The sequence below is a fragment of the Pituophis catenifer genome, unplaced genomic scaffold (assembly GCF_029215685.1).
Source record: "Pituophis catenifer annectens isolate HBS135680 unplaced genomic scaffold, rPitCat1.0.hap2 SCAF_2, whole genome shotgun sequence".
NCBI lineage: Eukaryota > Metazoa > Chordata > Lepidosauria > Squamata > Colubridae > Pituophis > Pituophis catenifer.
Window position 1 is genome coordinate 31196177 of NW_027256882.1, and position 20716 is coordinate 31216892.

Consider the following 20716-nt stretch of genomic DNA (forward strand, 5'->3'; position numbering starts at 1 on the left):
ATCAAACAAAGCACTGAACCTTTGCGCAAATAAATGGATCTGTCTGACCCAGGAATGTGTTTCAGACTCTCATTTTCTACAACAATACAGGTTTCTCCCCAGTGTGAGTTCTCTGGTGTATAACCAAGTAGGAATTACGACTAAAGGTTTTCCCACAATCTGGACACTCATACGGTTTCTCTCCTGTGTGAGTCCTCTGGTGTCTCGCCAGGTCAGAATTCGAACTGAACGCTTTCCCACAATCTGGACACTCATATGGCTTCTCTCCTGTGTGAGTACTTTGGTGTTGCACAAGGTTACAATGTTGATTGAAACTTTTCCCACAAACTGGACACTCATATAGTTTCTCTCCGGTGTGTGTCCTCTTGTGTATCACCAAGTAAGAGTTGAGACTGAAACTTTTCCCACAGTATAAACACACATATGGTTTCTCTCCTGTGTGAGTGCTTTGATGTATCACCAAGTTGGAATTCTTACTGAAACATTTCCCACAATCTGAACATTCATATGGTTTCTCTCCTGTGTGAGTCCTCTGGTGTATGACCAGATTGGAATTCTGTTGGAAACATTTCCCACAATCTGGACACTCATATGGTTTCTCGCCTGTATGAGTCCTCTGGTGGATCACCAGGCAAGAGTTCTGACTGAAGCTTTTCCCACAGTAGAGACACTCATATGGTTTCTCTCCTGTGTGAGTCCTCTGGTGTCTCACAAGGTTAGAATTATTATTGAAACTTTTCCCACAATCTGGACACTCATATGGTTTCTCCCCAGTGTGAGTTCTCTGGTGTATAACCAAGTAGGAATTATGACTAAAGCTTTTCCCACAATCTGGACACTCATATGGTTTTTCTCCTGTGTGAGTCCTTTGGTGTATCACCAGGTTGGAATTCTTACTGAAACATTTCCCACAATCCGAACACTCATATGGTTTCTCTCCGGTGTGTGTCCTCTTGTGTATCAGCAGGTTGGCATGCTTACTAAACTTTTTGCTAAACTGTGGGGACTCATAGGGCTTTTCTTCAGTATGGGTTATTTTATGCTCAGTAAGTTGGGAAGTGTAGCGAAAGACTTTGCCACATTCAGAGCATTTGTATGGTTTTTCACCAGTGTGATGCATAATCAGCTCTGATATGCAATCTGTGCTTTTCCCGCCATATGCATATCTGTGGAGCTTTTCGGCCACTGATACTCTTAAGATTCTTGAGGAGGTCAAAAATATTTGTGATCTCTTCTTGAATGGTTCAAGCTTCACAAATATCTTGTCTTCAAGCTGTTTGTTTCCTCACAGAGTAAGGCCTGCATTATTGTCTGGAATGAGTGCTTCCTCCTCACAGACTTCTAGATATTTCCTCTTTTTCTGAATCTGGAAATGTTCCACGTTTATTTTTTTATATACTGATTCCTTGAGTTCCACATACAATAATTGTTTATCAGTGTAAAACTCTTCCTATTTTTTTTCTCTCTTGTCTCTTACTGGCTGGGGAAAGAGAAGAGTTTTGTGGTATTCTGGAGGAAAGGGAAAAGACGTTTACCAGATGTTTCAGATTCGCTTTCCTTTTTAAAGCTGCTTCTGATTCTTTGCCATCCAGAAGGCTCCTCTTAGCATTTCCTTTGCCCATAAGATTCACATAAAAGAGATATGTTAATTACTCTTTATAATATGGTTGCAAGATGTGAAAACAAGAAAAATAATCATACATAACAATGAAAAAGGAAACATGTGAAAATGCTAGATTAACCACTGCCATTCATTATGACACATAAAAGACCAAATATTCACAACAATTCTATTGTTCACTCATGCAAATCACAGATTTTTAGCACTGCAAATTTTTATGATCATACATTCCAGCGCTCTATATACTGTAACCAGGTGGCTGGGGGGGGGAGGGGGGGAGGGGAAGGGGGATCATAAAGGAACAGGGTGCGGTGGCTGCCTTCCAAGCAGCTTTGCTGCGAAGGGAGGCAGGAAATTTGGCCAAGTTATCTCCTCCTTCTCGGCCTCAAACGTACACACAGAGCAAACACACATACCTCATGACCCTGGGACCTTCTGCGAGGAGATGGCACGTGGGTGAGTCCCTCTGGTGCCATGAGATGTGTGTCTGTTTGCTCTGTGTGTACATTTAAGGCCGAGAAGGAGGAGACAACTCGCCCAAACTTTTCTGCCTCCCTTCGCAGCAGAGCTGCTCGGAAAGCAGCCGCTGCAGCCTGTCCCTTTATGATGCCCCCCCTCCTGCCACCTCCTTACAGAAGGTCCCGGCGCTGTGAGATGTGTGCGTGTGTGCTGTGTAGGAGCGATCCTTCTTAACAAGTTCCAAACTGTTGCTGCAAACCTGGGTTCCTCGCACAAGTGGTGGAAGTCCAGTACTCCGGCAAACTCATCTCTGTTTCCTCTATGACCCACCTTAGAAAAGCTTGCCCTGACAATCGCATGCCAGCAGCCAGAGCTGGGCTTGCAGCAGCAGCAACAGGTAGGAGCTTGTTATGAAGGACCGCTGTTCCACCCCAGCCATGCGTTTTCCAGTCTGGGCTGCTTGGAATGAAAAGCATGCAATATGCTGCCACTCCCGGGATTCCCTGAACAAGCGCTGCAAGAAAATTGGCCAATGTTTGGCTGCAGACAGAGTCAGGTTTGGAAGAGCAGCAGACGGACCCAGGAAAAAGTACAACAGCCATCGCTATCATCCATTAGGAAGCTGGAAGACAAGGTTTCTCAGTGCTTTGCCTTTCCATATTCTCTCTAGCAATCCGCGACTCTATGGTCTCAATTCCTTTCAGTTCAGCTACAGGCGCTTGCTACTGTATTTGCAACTATCCAGGCGCATTTATGGCCTAACCATAGAGCGCCATCTAGCCAGCAATAGCTAGATCGTCCGAGCTCTAGCTTCATCAGATTAGCTGGGTGCTTCCTGGCTCCTAAAAGTTCATGAAGTTCTTGTTTTGGGGCACAGCCCTAAATGATTAACAGCCTGCCATCTTCATCTTATTAATACAATAATACGGGACAAAACTTGAAAGTGTCTCCCACGTTGTTTCCAATGACATTTAGATAGGAGATACTCTCTTGTCTATTATGCTCTCTGCTCACTAGAGCAGCCTTCCCAATTTCTATTTCAGCCTTGAGAATTCCTAGGCTGCTTGGGCAAAATACTTGGAGGTCACTAGTTTGCAGGCTGGAAGCTGATCTAAAGATTCCTGCATTTTAGCAAGGTTTGGCTGTCACTGGAAATCAAAAATTGTCTATATCCTAACATTTTTATTACTGATTCACTTGAGAGCCAGTTGTGGTTGTTCCTGAAACTGCAGACCCTGGCTATGAACAATCATGCCCTAGTTACCTGCATATTGGATGACTTCAATAAACTCTGCATGAGCTCCCTTGAGTTTTAGGTGGGGGAGCATGTAGTGGCTGGATAAGCTATGTGTGTTTCTGAAGCAGCACATGTCATAGTCTTACCTCTGCTCCGAAAACTGCCTTGGTTGCCTGTTTGCTTGCGGATCCAGTTCAAGGTGCTGATTTTGCCTTTGAAAACCCTTATTGGCATGGAATTAAGATGAAGTACTGCCTTTCCCTGCTTATTTCAGCCTGTCCAATGATACCTGGCAAAGAAGTAATTATAATTAGAAATACAAAGTTACTTCTTACTCTATTACCTGGGTTTTTTTTTATAATCACAACTGTAAATGATAACTTGCCGCCGATAGCCTCCCACCGTCCAGTACGCTCCCACAGAGAGGGACTCCTCAGGGTGCCGTCGGCCAGGCAATGTCGGCTGGCGACCCCCAGGGGGAGGGCCTTCTCTGTGGCAGCCCCCGCCCTCTGGAACGATTTGCCCCCGGAGATAAGAAGGATATCGGATCTTCGGGTCTTTCGCCGAGCCCTCAAAACTCTTCTTTTCCAGCAAGCAGGGTTGGCGTGAACCCCGCCCCCCTTTTTTAGTTTTTAATGGTTATTAATTGTTTAGTTTTAATTTGTTAATGGGTTTTAATTCGCACTGTTTTAATTTGGGCCAAAGTATATAATTCTTTTAATTAATTTTAAATTTTGTATTGTTATGTATTTTAGTTTTGGCTGTGCACCGCCCTGAGTCCACTAGGAGAAGGGCGGTATATAAATTGAATGAATGAATGAATGAATGAATGAATGAATGAATGAATGAATGAATGAATAAATAAATAAATAAATAAATAAATAAATAATAAATCTCTAACAAACTTCAAATCAGTAATGAATGTAGAGAATGTCTTTTCTCCAATTGAGGAAATCAATATAGTTGTCTCAGAAAATTCCATCATCTTCACCAACCATTCCTCTATTGTTGTTAAAGTTGAATCCTCGGTGTACATAATACAGTTAATCTTAGACAATAGGGGTCAAAATTTTTAACCTAGGACAGTGGTCCCCAAACACCGGGCTGCACAAGTGGCAGGCAAGAGTGCATATATGCATGCACTTCCACTTGCACGAGAGTCCTGTGTGACATCACAGGAAAATCACCAGGAAAACAACATGTCCAGAAAATGAATCAACATGCCATAAAAGGAATCAAGTGTTACGTGAAGGTGAGGGAGATGCGTGGTTAAAAAATATGAAATATATATAAAGATTTCTTTAAATTTATCAATTTACCCCCATTGGAAAAATCACAGCCACCAATTTGAAATCATGCAGCAAAAGGATGAAAACATTTGGGGAGAGAAAGAACATGAAGCAGCAGCAGCAGCAGCCAAGTATTTCAGCCTCTTTGCTTCCTCTGCTTCATACTCCGCGGAGGAACCCAAAGGGCCCGAGTTGCTCCTGGCTTCTCCTCCGACCTTCCCTCCACTCACCTCCCAGGAGCCGCTTCCACCCTCCAAGCAGCACAAGAGGCTCCATTATCCTCCAGTGGGTCAGTTGGAAGAGGAAGTCCCTCTGCCCTTCGCCTCCTCTCCTCCACATCCGCTCTAGCAATCCACTGTTCTATCGTTTCAACGCCTTCCAGCTCAAGCCTCTTACCCCCCCCCCCCCCAGTAGACTAGCAATGCCACTACTGTAATGTATTCACTGCTTTCTAGGCACGAGTATTGCTTCTCTGTAGAGCGCCATCTAGTGACATAAGGCTGAAAAACACGCTCGTTCCATTTCCACTCTAAAGCGTTTGCAAGATGTTTTCATGGGTTCCGCGCTTCCTTCTGTGCCATCAAGTCGTACCCGACTCCCCCCGAGCACGTCGATAGCTTTTCTCTATGGCCATCTATCCCACGCCTTTTCTTTCAGGTGCCCCAGGAGTGCACTCCTCCCCCCTGGAGCAACTAAACCAAAGGAAGGTGCCCTTGTGGGGAAGGACCTGCAAACAGGGACCGAGAAAGTGCACCTCCTGTGGGGCCGGGTGAAGATTCTTCCAGCCAGTTTTCGATTGGCGTATGTGCAGCCCTAAATCATTTCCAGTTTCATCCTATTAATAGAATAATGAAATATGAGACAAAAACCTTGAAGTGCCCACCCACACTGCTTCTAAACCAGATCTAGGTAGAAGATGCTATCTTCCTATCTAGAGCAGAGCAGAGCAGAATGGAATTTGTCTTTGGTCCATATGCTCTCAGTGTACATAAAAGGACAAGATATATTCATCAAGAATCATAAGGTACAACACTGAATGATAGTCATAGGGTATAATACAGGGCAGTGATGGCGAACCATTTTGTTGTTGAGTGCCAGAAGTGTGTGGGTGCCAGCACCCATAATGCAATACGAACCCCCCCACCCCCACATGCGCACACGACTCCCCTTCCCTATTTTGGGCCTAGAAAGTCGTTATTCTGAGGCAGGGCTGTTTCTGAGGCAGGGCAACCGATTCTTGCTGTGTCTATGTGATGGCCTTTCTGGTGTGCTGGCGAGGCTGTGTAGTTACCACAGCGGCTTGTAAAGGTTGGGATGAGCCTGTGGGCTGCCAGGTCCAGAGCCGGCAGCAGCTTCTTCCTGTCACTCAGCCCTTGCCTTGGGGTGACTTTTTCTGCATTCAGCCCTGAAGTGTAGCGGAGTCTTCTACTCTACATGTGCTCAGAGGCAGTCTGCAGTCCTCTGGATCCAAGTCTTGGCGTTGGAAGAAAAGCAAATTTCTGAAAGGAGCAGATTGATCGGGGCAAGGGGGCAATTGTGGTAAGGATGGGCAGGCCGGGCCGGGCTTGGCTTCCATGTCTCCCCACCTGAGTGGGCTTCTGGCATAGCCCCAGGCCTCTGGGGGAGGGAGGTAGGGAAGCCCTGGCTTGCTGCTCCTGCCACTGCCACCCCTTCACCCCTGGCAACAGCGGTTCTCGTGCTGCCACTTCCCTGGCAGCACCAGGAGCAGCTGGCGGGGCAGAGAGGGCGGTGGCAGGCTGTGGCAGCAGGCCGTTTGCACTAGCTAAGAGACAGAGGCTGCTCCTGGAGCAGCCAGGAGAAGAAGCCACTGGCAGGGAGGCGAGCTGCCCCAGGAGGACCGGAGGAGACCGCAGCTCCTCACTCATGGAGACCCACTGGCAGAGAAGCGGTCACAGTAAGTGGTAAGAGCCGTGCCGGCCAGGATGCTGCCTGGAGTGCGAGGCGGGCAGGCCGTTTGCGCCAGCAAAGGTTGGTGCAACCTTCTTCCACCAGAGAACATGACTGCTTCCTGGCCGGCACACCTCTTACTACTTACTTACATGACTGTTCCCCCGCCGGTGGGTCTCCATGTGTGAGGAGCCTGGGTCAGTTTGCCTCCCCGCTGGCAGCTTCTCCTTCTCGTGGCTGCTCCAGATGCAGCCTCTATCTCTTAGCCAGCGCGAACGGCCTGCCGCCACAGCCTGCCACCGCCCTCTCTACCCCGCCAGCTGCTTCTGGTGCTGCCAGGGTAGCGGCAGCATGAGAACCACTGTTGCCGGGGGTGTGGGGATGGCAGCGCCAGGAGCAGCGGGCCGGGGCTTCAATCCCTCCCCCTGGAGGCCTGAGGCTGCACCAGAAGCCCGCTCGGGTGGGGAGACAGGAAACCCCCGAACCGCCCATTGTTGCCGTCACCCCCTCGCCCCGGCGGTGGTTCTCATGCTGCTACTTCCCTGGTAGTGGCTGGAGCAGCTGGTGGGAGAGAGAGGGCGGTGGCAGGCTGTGGCAGCAGGCTGTTTGCACCGGCTAAAAGGCAGTGGTGGCGGCTCCTGCCAGCCTCGTGCTCCAGGCAGCATCCAGCCAGCCATACCTGGCCTCTCCCTGCAGCAGCCCACATGGATCCCAGGCAGCGCAGCTTTGGGGTCTTTCCTCGCAGTGGCGGTGGCGGGGACAATGCAGGCAGGCAGGCAGCCGGGCACAGGAGAGCGACTGGCCGCAGAGCTCCTGGCTGGCAAGGGATGGATGTGCTTGGGCTGCATGTGGGTGACGACAGCATGGCCAGTGCCCCCCAATGTTAAGACATTAAGGCCAGCTGATCATCGCACGCGTATGTGCACCAGTAACCAGCAGACTAGCTGGCTGGTGCACATATGTGCCCTGGAAACCCAGAAAACGAATGGGCAATGCCATGCGTGCTTGGCAACATGGCTCTGTGTGCCACTTCTGGCATGCATACCATAGGTTCACAATCACGGGTATAGGGTATAACACAATGAAAGTCATAGTATATTATTAGTATTAGTATTAGTATTAGTATTAGTATTAGTATTAGTATTAGTATTAGTATTAGTATTAGCATTAGCATAGGCCAATCATTTTGACATCAATATCTGGAAAAATCCTGGAAAAAATATAATCAAGCAGAGAATGTGTGAGCACCAGAAACAAGCAAGGTGATTACTAGAAGCCAGCATGGGTTTGTTAGAAACAGGTTTTGCCAAACAAACCTCATTGCCTTTTTTTGATTGAAGCAATTAAATTACCAGATCAGCAAGTGCTGTGCAGATGGTATACTTGCATTTCAGCAAGCCATTGGACAAATCTTTATGGAAAATGAAAGGTGTAAAAATGGAGGCAGAGAGACTCAGAGCAATTCAGTAATCAAAAATTGGAAAGAATAGAATACAATTCTTTATTGGCAAAATGTGCTTTGGGCACACAAGGAAATGGTCTCTGCTGCACACGCTTCAGTGTACATACAAAGTGATAGTCATACATCGTAAGGCAATCATAAATCATAAGATACAATAATTGATCACATAATATACTGGTAGGAGAAGTAGTAGGAAACTTGAGGATAAGAAGAGGAGGAGAATAATACCATACAGCCTACCACATGGGTAAATATCTTTTGACAGAAGGCAGTGGTGTTGGAGTTGGCTGTTTAGTAGAATGGTGGCACAGGGGAAGAAACTATATTTTTGTCTAGTTGTTTTGGCAACCTGAGGGGAAGATGTTGAAATGGAATAACCAGTTTATTGAAGTGCACAGTAGACCAGAACACCCAGTGACAGTTGATTGGTTGAAGAGTGTGGGCTCCTGCATGAGGCTGTCTACATTATGATTGGTTGCTGGGTGTAAAGGGGGCCTTTCCCTTTTTTCCCGCCTTTTTCTTCTGTGTGCTCTGTATGCTGTTCTGAGATTTACCTGACGATTTACCTCAGGATGTAGTGATGTGCCTACCTTGTTTGCTCTAAATATAGATACTAACTAGATTTATATAAAACTACTGTCAGCATCTCTGTCTTAATTTGGACACCAGCTGCATAATTCCCTGATACCAACCAACCCGGCTATTGGGTTGTCTCTGTTCCCCAAAATGCAGGGCTTGCAGTTATTAGAGCTCCCAAATCTATCAATTGATCCGGAATTCTTTTATCTTCTTCTTCGTTGTTTAATGACCCAGTAATGGGTACCTTGAGATGGGGAGTCAGGAAAACTGAATGGAGCTGAGGGTTTACTGGCCGGATGCCCTTCCTGTCACCAATGCAGAGATATAGTCTCATTTGGACAGAAGAAAGAAATATCTACCTAGGATCGAAGTCACAGCCTCCTGATGGTGAGGTGAGAGCTCCACCGCACCACTCACCTGGAATTCTTTCATCTTTTTTCATATTTCACAGGAAAACCCATTCTCACTTTGGAAAGCCAGATAGAGATCTTTTATTTCTATGACTTGAAGGAGGTATATTATACAGAACCAAGAACCAGGATGGTGTGATTTGACTTACACGAAGGAGATTCAATTCTGAATGGAAGGTCCATATTTTAGCAAGTAGGACTTACCTTTCTCTCTCTTTTGACAAAAGTGTTAGCGGGGAATAAAAAAAGAAGTACGATATATGACTCAAAGTGTTCCAGAAAATAAACTATACAAAGTTCAAGGAATCTGGAAGATGAGCAAATGTGAAACAAACCAATTGAAATATTTCACGTGTAGGTGAGAAAACCCTGCAGAACACTTAAAAATTATACTGTAGTGGAACAGACATTATTTAGACCTTTCTTTGTGGAAATTTCTAGAAATATTTAAAACATGCTCATTAAAAAGCACCCATTTCCATATACTATTATTTATTTATATTTTACATGAAATGAAGGCATTGAAGCCTACTGTATTATATAGTCGAACAACCAAAGAACCACAAAATAATACTTAATGTGCATCTGTCTGTCTGCATCCTAAGTATATTCACATTTATTTACTAATTAAATTAGTATGTCATCCATCTCACTAACTCACATGCCAAGTCCCTAAATTCATGAATTAACTATAGCAAACAGTTCAGTCTGAGGGGCAATTGAAACCTATCATGACGAAATGAATGGCTCTCATGAAATAATGTAGCTTTAGAAACATTACTGCAGAATACTGCAGAAACTTAAAACCACAATTAAGCCCAACATTTATGTTACTAAGCGAGACAGGTGTTAAGTGAGTTTTGCCCCATTTTACAACCTTTCTTGCCACAGTTGTTAAGAGAATCACTGCAATTAAATTAGTAACACACTTATTAAATGAATCTGGCTTCCCCATTGATTTGGCTTGTCAGAAGGTCACAAAAGGGGATCCCATGACACCAGGACATTGCAATCATTGCAGCCAAGGATCTGAATGTTGACGCTGCAATGGTCCTAAGTTCGAAAAAGAGTCATAAGTCATTTGTTTCAGTAATGTTCTAACTTTGAATGGTCACTAATTGAATGATTGTAAGTCAAGAATTACCAATAACTTGAAATGGTTGTTGCCTTTACAATACTACATTCTAACCACTACACCTCCAGGCCTCCTATCAAAATGGATACAAGAAGAATCGTTTTGAGGCCTTAGGAATATTCTTATTATACATAGTTATATTTACTTTCTTATTACGCTTTCAGAAAACTGTTGTTGAAATCCTAATTTTCATTTACTGATTCATTGATTTTTGAAAGCAAATCCTCTTGTGTCTGAACATTTCTTCTGGTTGAGTCTCTCATGTCTAAATAAACTTGGCTTTCACACAATTGGGACATTCGAAGGGCTCCTCTTCTGTGTCAGTTCCATAATAATAATAATAATAATAATAATAATAATAATAATAATAATAATAATAATAATAATAATAATAATAATAATAATAATAATTTTATTTCTATACCGCCCTTCTCCTGAAGGACTCAGGGCGATGTACAGCCTATTGAAAAACACAGAACAAAACAACAATTAAAATTTAAAATCATTAAATAATTAGGCTCCAATTAAAATCCCAGAAATTTAAAATATCCCAATTTAAAATCGTTATGTTAATAGCCCGGCCTGGCGGAACAACAGGGTCTTCAGTGCGCAGCGAAACACCCGGAGGTCGGAGATCTTACGTATTTCCGGGGGCAGTTCATTCCACAGGCTGGGGCTCCCACAGAGAAGGCCCTCCCCCTGGGTGTCGCCAGCCGACATAACTTCGCCGATGGCACCCTGAAGAGACCCTCTCTGTGGGAGCGGACTGGTCGGTGGGAGGCTATTGGTGGCAGAAGTCGGTCTCGAAGGTACCCTATCCTATGCCATGGAGCACTTTAAAGGTGGTAACCAACACCTTGAATCGCACCCAGAAGACCACTGGGAGCCAGTGCAGCTCGCGCAGGAGGGGTGTCATGTGGGCGCAACGAGTTGCACCCATAACCACCCACGCGGCCGCATTCTTTATTATTCCACGAGGTGGGAATTCCAACTGAAACTTTTCCCACAATCCAGTAACTCATCCTGTGTGAATCCTCTGGTGTCTCACCAGGTCAGAATTCCAACTGAATGCTTTCCCAAAATTTGGACACTCATATGGTTTCTCTCCTGTGTGAGTCCCCATGTGCGACACTAGGGCAGAATTACGACTGAAACATTTCTGACAATCTGGACACTCAAATGGTTTCTCGCCTGTGTGAGTCCTCTGGTGTATCAGTAGGTTGGAATTTCGACTAAAACTTTTCCCACAGTCTGGACACTCATACAGTTTCTGTCCCGTGTGAGTCCTCTGGTGCATGACCAGATTGGAATTCTGCTGGAAACTTTTCCCACAATCCGGACACTCATACGGTTTCTCGCCTGTGTGAGTCCTCTGGTGTATCACCAGGCTACAGTTCTGACTGAAACTTTTCCCACAGTATAGACACTCATATGGTTTCTCTCCTGTGTGAGTCCTCTGGTGTTTCAGAAGGTTAGAATTATTACTGAAACTTTTCTCACAATCTGGACACTCATACGGTTTCTCCCCAGTGTGAGTTCTCTGGTGTATAATCAAGTAGGAATTATGACTAAAGCTTTTCCCACAATCTGTACATACATATGGTTTCTCTCCTGTGTGAGTCCTCTGATGTTTCACCAGGTCAGAATTCCAACTGAAAGCTTTCCCACAATCTGCACACTCATATGGTTTCTCTCCTGTGTGAGTACTTTGGTGTTGCAAAAGGTTACAATTATGATTGAAACTTTTCCCACAAACTGGACATTCATATGGTTTCTCTTCTGTGTGAGTTCTCTGGTGTCTCACTAGGTCAGAATTCCAACTGAAACTTTTCCCACAAACTGGACACTCATATGGTTTCTCTCCTGTGTGGATCCTCTGGTGTCTCACTAGGTCAGAATTCCAACTAAAAGCTTTCCCACACTCTGGACACTCACATGGTTTCTCTCCTGTGTGAGTCCTCTGGTGTATGACCAGTTTGGAATTCTGCTGGAAACTTTTCCCACAATCCGGACACTCATATGGTTGCTCGCCTGTGTGAGTCCTCTGGTGTATCACCAGATAAGAATTCTGACTGAAACTTTTCCCACAATCCGGACACTCATATGGTTTCTCGCCTGTGTGAGTCCTCTGGTGTATCACCAGGTTGGAACTCCTACTGAAAGTTTTCCCACAGTATAGACACTCATATGGTTTCTCTCCTGTGTGAGTTCTCTGGTGTTTCACAAAGTTAGAATAATTATTGAAACTTTTCCCACAATCTGGACACTCATACGGTCTCTCCCCAGTGTGAGTCCTCTGGTGTATCACCAGATTGGAATTCTTACTGAAATATTTCCCACAATCCGAACACTCATATGGTTTCTCCCCTGTGTGAGTCCTTTGGTGTTTCACAAAGTTAGAGTTATTGTTGAAACATTTCCCACAATCCGAACATTTATATGGTTTCTCGCCCGTGTGAGTCCTTTGGTGTATCACCAGGTAAGAGTTCTGACTGAAACTTTTCCCACAGTATACACACTCATACGGTTTCTCTGCTGTGTGAGTCCTGTGCTGTTTCACAAGGTTAGAATTATTATTAAAACTTTTCCAACAATCCGAACACTCATATGGTTTCTCTCCGCTGTGTGTCCTCTGGTGGATCACCAGGTTGGCATGCTTACTAAACTTTTTGGGACACTGTGAGCACTGATAGGGGTTTTCTCCAGTATGGGTTCTTTTATGCTGAATAAGTTGGGAAGTGTACCGAAAGACTTTGCCACATTCGGGGCATTTGTATGGGTTTTTACCAGTGTGGATCCTCTGATGCATAATCAGCTCTGATTTGCAATCTGTGCTTTTCTCACAATATACATATCTGTGGAGCTTTTCTGCCACTGATTTGTGATCTCTTCTTGGATGGTTCAAGCTGTTTGTTTCCTCACAGGGTGAGAACTGCATTATTGTCTGGAATGAGCTCTTCCTCCCCACAGACTTCTAGATATTTCCTCTTTTTCTGAATCAGGAAATGTTCCACCTTTATTTTTCATATAATGTTTCCTTGAGTTCCGCATATAATAATTGTTTATTGGCGGAAAACTCTTTTCCTATTTTTCTCTCTCTTGTCTTTTAATGGCTGGGGAAGGAGAAGAGTTTTCTGGTATTCTGGAGGAAAGGGAAAAGACTTGTACCAGATGTTCCAGATTTGCTTTCCTTTTTAAAGCTGCTTCTGATTCTCTGTTGTCCAGAAGGCTCTTCTTGGCATTTCCTTTGCCTATAAGATTCACATAAAAGAGATACTTTAATTACTCTTTATAATACGGTTGCAAGATGTGAAAACAAGAAAAAAGCATACATAACAATGAAAAAGCAAACATGGCCAAACTGCCAGATTAACCGCTGCCATTCACTATAACACATAAAAGAATGAGTTCAAATATTCACAACAATTCTATTGTTAACTCATGCAAATCACAGATTGTCAGGACTGCAAAGTACCTGGAAATACTGAGGATAGGAACACGGATACACATATGCTCAAAAAAAATACAGAAACACACCCCTCTATCTGTGTGTACCATATGTATGTATGTAGACAATCCATGTGTATTTTCTGTCTACATAATGAAATCGGTACAGTATGTGAGCATTAACAGAAGGAACACCCATACACTAATGCTGAAAGTTTAGGGAACAAACAGGGGGAACTTGAAGTATTAGTACATGAAGGCAGATATGATATAGTTGCCATTATTGAAACTTGGTGGGATAAAACTCATGTCTGGAATGTCCTGATAGAGGGATACAAAGTATTCAAGAGAAACAAATCTAACAAAAGAGGAGGTGGAGTTGCATTATATATAAAAGTTCACTACATCGCTACAGAAATACACAATACCAAGGATGAAAACCTCCTAGAATCTATATGGGCCAATATAAAAGGAAAGAAAAATGACATTGTTGTAGAAATATACTACAGGCCAAGCAACCAAGCGGAAGAAATAGACGGACTCTTTGCTAGTCAATTAACAATTGTATGTAGGAAACATACCACAGTAGTAACAGGAGACTTTAACTGCCCTGATACCAACTGGGAGACAAACTCAGCAGCAAGTGGGAGATCGAGCAGATTCCTAACCAACTTAGCTGACAACTTTGTCATCCAAAGAGTAGAGGAGGGAACTAGAGGAAAAACTATACTGGACCTAATTCTTATTAATAGAGAAGAAGTGATAGGAGGGGTTGAAGGTGCTGGAACCTTGGGTGAAAGTGACCACGTCATACTGGAATTCAATACAATGCAAACACAAGCAATAGAATATAATCCAATCAATGTCTTAAACTTTAGAAGAGCTGATTTTAACAAACTCAGAGAGATAAAATTTCATGGATAAAAATCCTGAAGGGGAAAACAACTCAAGAAAAAAGGGATACACTGAAAAATATGATCAGCCAAGTCCAACACAATACCACTATTGCTCATTCCAATTGACTAAGATAGCTGGCAGGAGCAACAACACATCTAATGGCATCTGGAGCCAGAAACAGCGGAGCTTTCCCCAAATCCACCTGCCTCTCAATGTCCTCTTTGTCGCAAGGTTTGTCTTGTTAGATAATAGTCCATCTTGAGTATTAAAGCTGGGGAGAAGCCTAATTTGGCAAGGTTGGACTCGACAGCCTTGATCCATGATGAAGAGAATTTGTCTTGGAGGATTAACGGAGCAAGACGTTGTGGAAAGAAGTTAAGCTTTAGCCAGAGATTTAAGGATGCTATACAGATTCTTGCTTCAACTTTTATCAATCCTGTCTCCAGGAGCAAAAGTGCATTTGAGACACAAGGTGTCATCTGGGGAATTGATCTAATGAATTTGGACTGAACTATTTCTAATGATGTAAAACATAAAGCTAGTGACCTGGCCACAAAAGGCTTAATAGCAGCAGGGACATAGTATCCTCCCTTTGTGTGGAAAAAATTAAGAATGGCGCTCGCTGATCTTTGGCCCAAGGCAGCTGCATATTCTCCATGTGCTTTTCTTGAACCTTTGGCCCGAATGACCATCCACAGGTATTTGAAGGTGGTTACCTGCTCTATTTTGTGGCCATTTAGATACCATGAATACAGTTTGGCCTTTTTTATGTCCAGTTTATTGTAATTAAAGTACTGGAGAAGGGCTCGCAAGGCTCTTTTAAGGCCTACTGGTGTCCAGGAGAGGATCACAGCGTCATCTGCAAAGAGCAGGAAGGCGATGCTTTGGTTGCCTATTTTTGGGGGGATACCAGAGGATTGGAAAAGAGCAGATGTTGTTCCCATTTGCAAAAAAGGAAAAAAAAAAAACAGACCCAGGAAACTACCAACCAATCAATCTAACATCAATACCCGGAAAGATACTGGAAAAAAATAATCAAAAAACAGGTCTGTGAACATCTAGAAATAAATAAAGTTATAACTAGTAGCCAGCATGAGTTTGTTTAAAATATATCATGCCAAACCAATCTTATTTCATTCTTTGATAAAGTGACTAAATTAGGAGACCAGCGACAAAGTAGACTACAGTCTACTTCTTGGTAAACTAGAAAAATGTGGGATAGCCAGCATCACCACCAGATGAATTTGTAGCTGGCTGACAAACTGTACTCAACAAGTAGTCCTTAATGGTACTACATCCACATGGAGGGAAGTAAGCAGTGGGGTACGACAAGGTTCTGTCTTAGGCCCAGTACTCTTCAATATCTTCACAAATAGCTTACTGTATTTTTTGGTGTATAAGACGCACCGGAGTGTAAGACCCACCTTAATTTTGGGGGAGGAAAACAAGGAAAAAAGTATTCTACCTCTGCCTACCAGCATTTAAGGTGGCACCACCCTCCTCCTCCTCCTGCAAGCAAGAGGTGCAGGGACTACTCACTTTCCCCCAAAGAGACCCCTCGCATGCTCTGGGCGGAGGAACAGAGCACAGCCTGAGGAACAACCCTCTTCGGGACGGTCTGTGTGTGTGTGTGTGTGGGGGATCGAGAGAACAACTCGCAGGCCAGACCAGTCCAGCCGCCAAGCCCGAAAGTCTCGGGGACTTTTGCAAAGTTTAGTGGGAACTTTACGGAGAAGTTCCTGGGCCCTGCTGCCCCATCCCAGGCACCGAGGGGGGGCATCTCTGGTCCTTGAGGGAGGGGACTCGCGGCTCTTGCGTCAATCAATCCCCCGCCCGGCTCCACGCCTGCACAGCTGCCCCCAGGAATCCGGGACCTCCACCCGGTGGGTCCTTCGCAGCGACAGAGGTGCTGAGCAGATCTGGCCCGACCTCAGGCAGCTCTCCCCGCCAGCTGGCCGGCCCTCCTGCCGCCCACCCGGAAGATGAGTGCCCCGCCGCGCGGGCTCCCCTGGGCCGGGCGGGCAGCACTGAACCAAGCTGCGGAGCTCTTCGGGAGTGGCAGCGCTGGGCGACGTGTGCCCGGACTGGAGGCCGTCCTCTGCCCTGCCCTACCTGGGGCTCTCAGTCCAGGCCGCCTTAGGCATGCTGGGCGCTCTGCTCTGGCTGCAGCAGGCAGGCAGTGCTCCTTCAAGGCGAGGTGGGGCGTGGTGGCTCCGCCCGGGGCCTCATGGGGCCCCGCTGCTGGGAAAGGAGTGTCCCAGCAGGGCCCAGAAGCCGTCCTCCCCTGGATCCTCGACCTGGCTGGCTCCTCGGCTTGCTTGAGCTGCTGAGACCGCGGCTCCAAGGCCGAAGGTGAGCTCTGCGTTACCTGAAGGCACCCAGGGAGCCTGGCCTGTGCCGAAGCAAAGCCGGGCTGAGCACTGGAGGGGGTGGGGCCGGGGGCTGGTCTGCATTGGGGCTCAACCTGAAGGCCTTTGCCAGCCCACAACAGGCAGGTGCCTGTTCCCTTCGGTTCCCTGCCGCCTGAAAGTGCTTTAAAGCCCGAAAATGGCCAAAGGGTGGGGGCTGACAGGTGGGCGGGGTTGCATTCGGTGTATAAGACGCACCCCGATTTTCACCCCTTTTTGGGGGGTAAAAAGGTGTGTCTTATATACCGAAAAATACAGTAGATGAGGGTATAGAAGGAGAACTCAACAAATTTGCAGGTGACGCTAAACTGGCAGGAACAGCCAACACCCCAGAAGACAAGCTCAGGGTCCAAAAAGATCTTGAGAGACTTGAAGAATGGGCTCTATCCAGAGGTGGGCTGCACATATGTTAACAACCAGAACGCTGGAAATGTGAACACACTTGCCTCCAGAAGTTGTGGGCGTTTCATCACTGGAGGTTTTTTAAGGAGAGGCTGGACAATCACTTGCCTGAAATCGTATTATAGGCTCTCCTGCTTGAGAGTCCGGGGCTGGACTAGAAGACCTCCAGGGTCCCTTCCAGCTCTATTCTGATCCTGAGACGGCGAAGCCTCTGCAAGATTTGAAGTACCGGTGTTGCCCGTGAACTTCCTCCCTTGCAAGCAGAACAAGAGGATCATAAAAAACACCCGGAATCGGCCCTAAAGCGACGGTGTAGTTGAAATCTCCCCAGCAACAGAAACTTGCAGGCAACTTAGAAGGTGAAGCTCTGGGCGGGGGAATAAAATTGGGCGGGTGGGGGGGGGGGATATGCAGGAGGAGACGTATTTCCGCGTAGTTGTTGATCTGCTGCTACAACGTGGAGCGAACCGAAGAGCCCGACTTGCTCCCGGCCTCTCCGCCCACCTGCCCTCCACTCACCTTCCAGCCGCCGCTTCGACCCAGGAGAAAGTCCAGCCGCCACCGCTCCCCTCCGTTAGGAGGCCGGAAGACGAGGTTCCTCGGCGCTTTCGTCTCACTAGCCATCCGCGACTCTATGGTCTCAATTCCTTTCTGTTCAGCTACAGGCGCTTTCTACTCTTATTTGCCACTATCCAGGCGGGCTTATGGCCTAACCATAGAGCGCCATCTAGCCAGCAATAGCTAGATCGTCCGAGCTCTAGCTTCATCAGATTAGCTGGGTGCTTGCTGGCTCTTAATAGAAGATGCTATCATCCTCTCTGTCTATTACGCTCCCTGCTCACTAGAGCCGCCTTCCCAATTTCCAGACTTACTAAGATTTCAGCCTTGAGAATTCCCAGGCTGCTTGGCCAAAACACCTGGAGGTCACTAGTTTGCAGTCTGGAAGCTCATCTAAAGATTCCTGCATTTTAGCAGGATTTGCCTGTCACTGGAGATAAAAAACTCTACATCCTAACATTTTTATTAATGATTCACTTGAGATCCAGTTGTGGCTGTTCCTGGATCTGCAGACCCTGGTTACAGTCAATCATGCCCTAGTTACCTGCATACAGGTAGTCCTTGACTTATGACCTTGACTGAGCCCAACATTTATGTTGCTGTGTGAGAAATTAGTTTAAGTGAGTATTCCACAATTTTAAGACTTTTCTTCCTGTATTTCTTAAACAAATGACTGCAGTTGATAAGTTAGTAACACTAATGAAGCTAAGTGAATCTGTCGTCCCCATTGACTTTGCTTGTCAGAAGATCACAAAAGATGAGCACATGACCCTGGGACAGTGCAACCATCATAAATAGATACATTGCATTGCATTGCATTGCAGCATTGCCTAGAATTCTAGATGATATAATTTTGGAACCACGGAATGTAATCTTTGAAAGTTGATGTAAGAAAAATATGTAGGAGAAATACCAGAGTATTGGAAAAGAACTGATGTGATTCCAAACTACAAAAATGGGGGAAATGATGTAGGAAATTATAGGCCAATCAGTTTGACATCAATATCTGGAAAAATCCTGGATAAAATATAATCAAGCAGAGAATGTGTGAACACCTATAAACAAGCAAGGTGATTAGTAGAAGCCAGGATGGGTTTGTTAGAAACAGGTTTTTCCAAACAAACCTCATTGCCTTTTTTTGATTGAAGCAATTAAATTACCAGATCAGCAAAATGCTGTGCAGATGGAATACTTGGATTTCAGCAAGCCATTGGATAAATCTTTATGGAAAACGAAAGGTGTAAAAATGAAAGCAGAGAGATTCAGAGCAATTCAGTGCTTGTAGTCAGACATGGAATTTGAAAAAAAATAATCAAAGATTGGCAAGAATAGAATACAATTCTTTATTGGCCAAGTGTGCTTTGCACACAAGGAAATGGTCTCTGGTGCATACTCTTTCAGTGTACATACAAAATGATAGTCATACATCATAAGGCAATCATAAGTCATAAGATAAAATAATTGATCACATAATATACTGATAGGAAAAGGTAGTAGGAAACATGAGAAGGATAAGATGAGGAGGAGGATAATAGCAATACAGCCTAACAAATGGGTAAATATCTATGGACAGAAGACAGTAGTGTAGGAGTTGGCTGTTTAGTAGAGTGGTGGCATGAGGGAAGAAACTATCTTAATGTCTAGTTGTTTTGGCGTCCTGAGGGGAAGATGTTGAAAGAAGCAAGATTGGCTAGATAGAATTCTAAACAGAAACTCTCTAAGCGACATTTCATGCCAACAGTTCAAGCCTGTTTGGAGCCCAGCTCTTCAGATATTTAATTTAAAAGCTGGAACAGTAAAGTGCATAATGGACCAGAACACCAGTGAGAGTTGATTGGTTGAAGAGTATGGGATCCTGCATGAGGCTGTCTACATTATGATTGGTTGCTGGGTGTAAAGGGGGCCTTTCCCTTTTTTCCCCGCCTTTTTCTTCTGTGTGCTCTGTATGCTGTTCTGAGATTTACTTGACAATTTACCTCAGGATGTAGTGATGTGCCTACCTTGTTTGCTCTATAGATATTAAATAATTTATATAAAACTACCGTCAGTGTCTCTGTCTTAATATGGATACCAGCTGCATAATTCCCTAATACCATCCAACCTGGCTATTGGGCAGAGTCCAGTCTGTTCCCCAAAATGCAGGGCTTGCAGTTATTAGAGATCCCAAATCTGTTAATTAACCTGGAATTCTTTTATCTGTTTTTCTGTCATTTAATGACCTTGCAATGTATCCCTTGTGGGGTGGAGTCAGGGCAACTGAATGGAGCTGAGTGTTTACTGGCCAGATGCCCTTTCTGTCACCAATGCAGAGTTTGCAGCAGATATAGTCCCATTGTGTACAGAGGGAAATATCTGCCTCTACCTAGGATCGAACTCAAAGCCTCCTGATTGTGAGGTGAGAGTTCTATCGCACCATTTGAAATATTTCACCTGCAGTGAGAAAACCCTGGAGAACAAGAATTATACTGTAGTGGAACAGACAACCAACATTATTTAGACTTTTCTTTGAGGAAGACATTTCTAGAAATATTTAAAACACGGTCATTAAAAAATATCCACATCTGTATATTATTTATATTTTACATGAAATGAAGGCATTAAAACCTATTATATATTTTCAAACCACCAAAGAACCACAAAATAATACTTAATGTGCATTTCTCCATCGGCATCCTATATTCATATTTATTTCCTTATTAAATTTGTATGCCATCCATCTCACAGTCCCAAGTAAATAAATTCATTAATTATCTACAGCAAATAATCCAGGCTGAGGGGCAATTAAGAGCCTATCATGACAAAATTAATGACTTTCATGAAATAATGTATCTTTAGAAATATTACTACAGAATATTAGTATCCAGGCGGGGCACGGTAACTATTCTTATTACAGGTAGTCTTCAA

At 44.8% G+C, this 20716-nt stretch overlaps 1 protein-coding gene across 2 annotated transcripts in view; it reads right to left on the bottom strand.

The window, feature by feature from the left end:
- Positions 1-20716, bottom strand: part of LOC139312035 (zinc finger protein 268-like) — a 26888-nt gene continuing 6172 nt past the window's right edge. The window contains exons 1-4 of one of the 2 annotated variants that reach the window (XM_070936559.1): positions 17774-17833; positions 11265-13351; positions 2407-2410; positions 1-992 (exon numbers count right to left, since the gene is read on the bottom strand). In XM_070936559.1, the coding sequence (XP_070792660.1) occupies positions 77-992; positions 2407-2410; positions 11265-13038 (2694 nt within the window). In that variant the 5' untranslated portion in view covers positions 13039-13351; positions 17774-17833 and the 3' untranslated portion in view covers positions 1-76. Of the gene's footprint in view, positions 993-2406; positions 2411-10494; positions 13352-17773; positions 17834-20716 lie in introns of those variants that run through there. The other variant, XM_070936558.1, reaches the window with a different exon arrangement.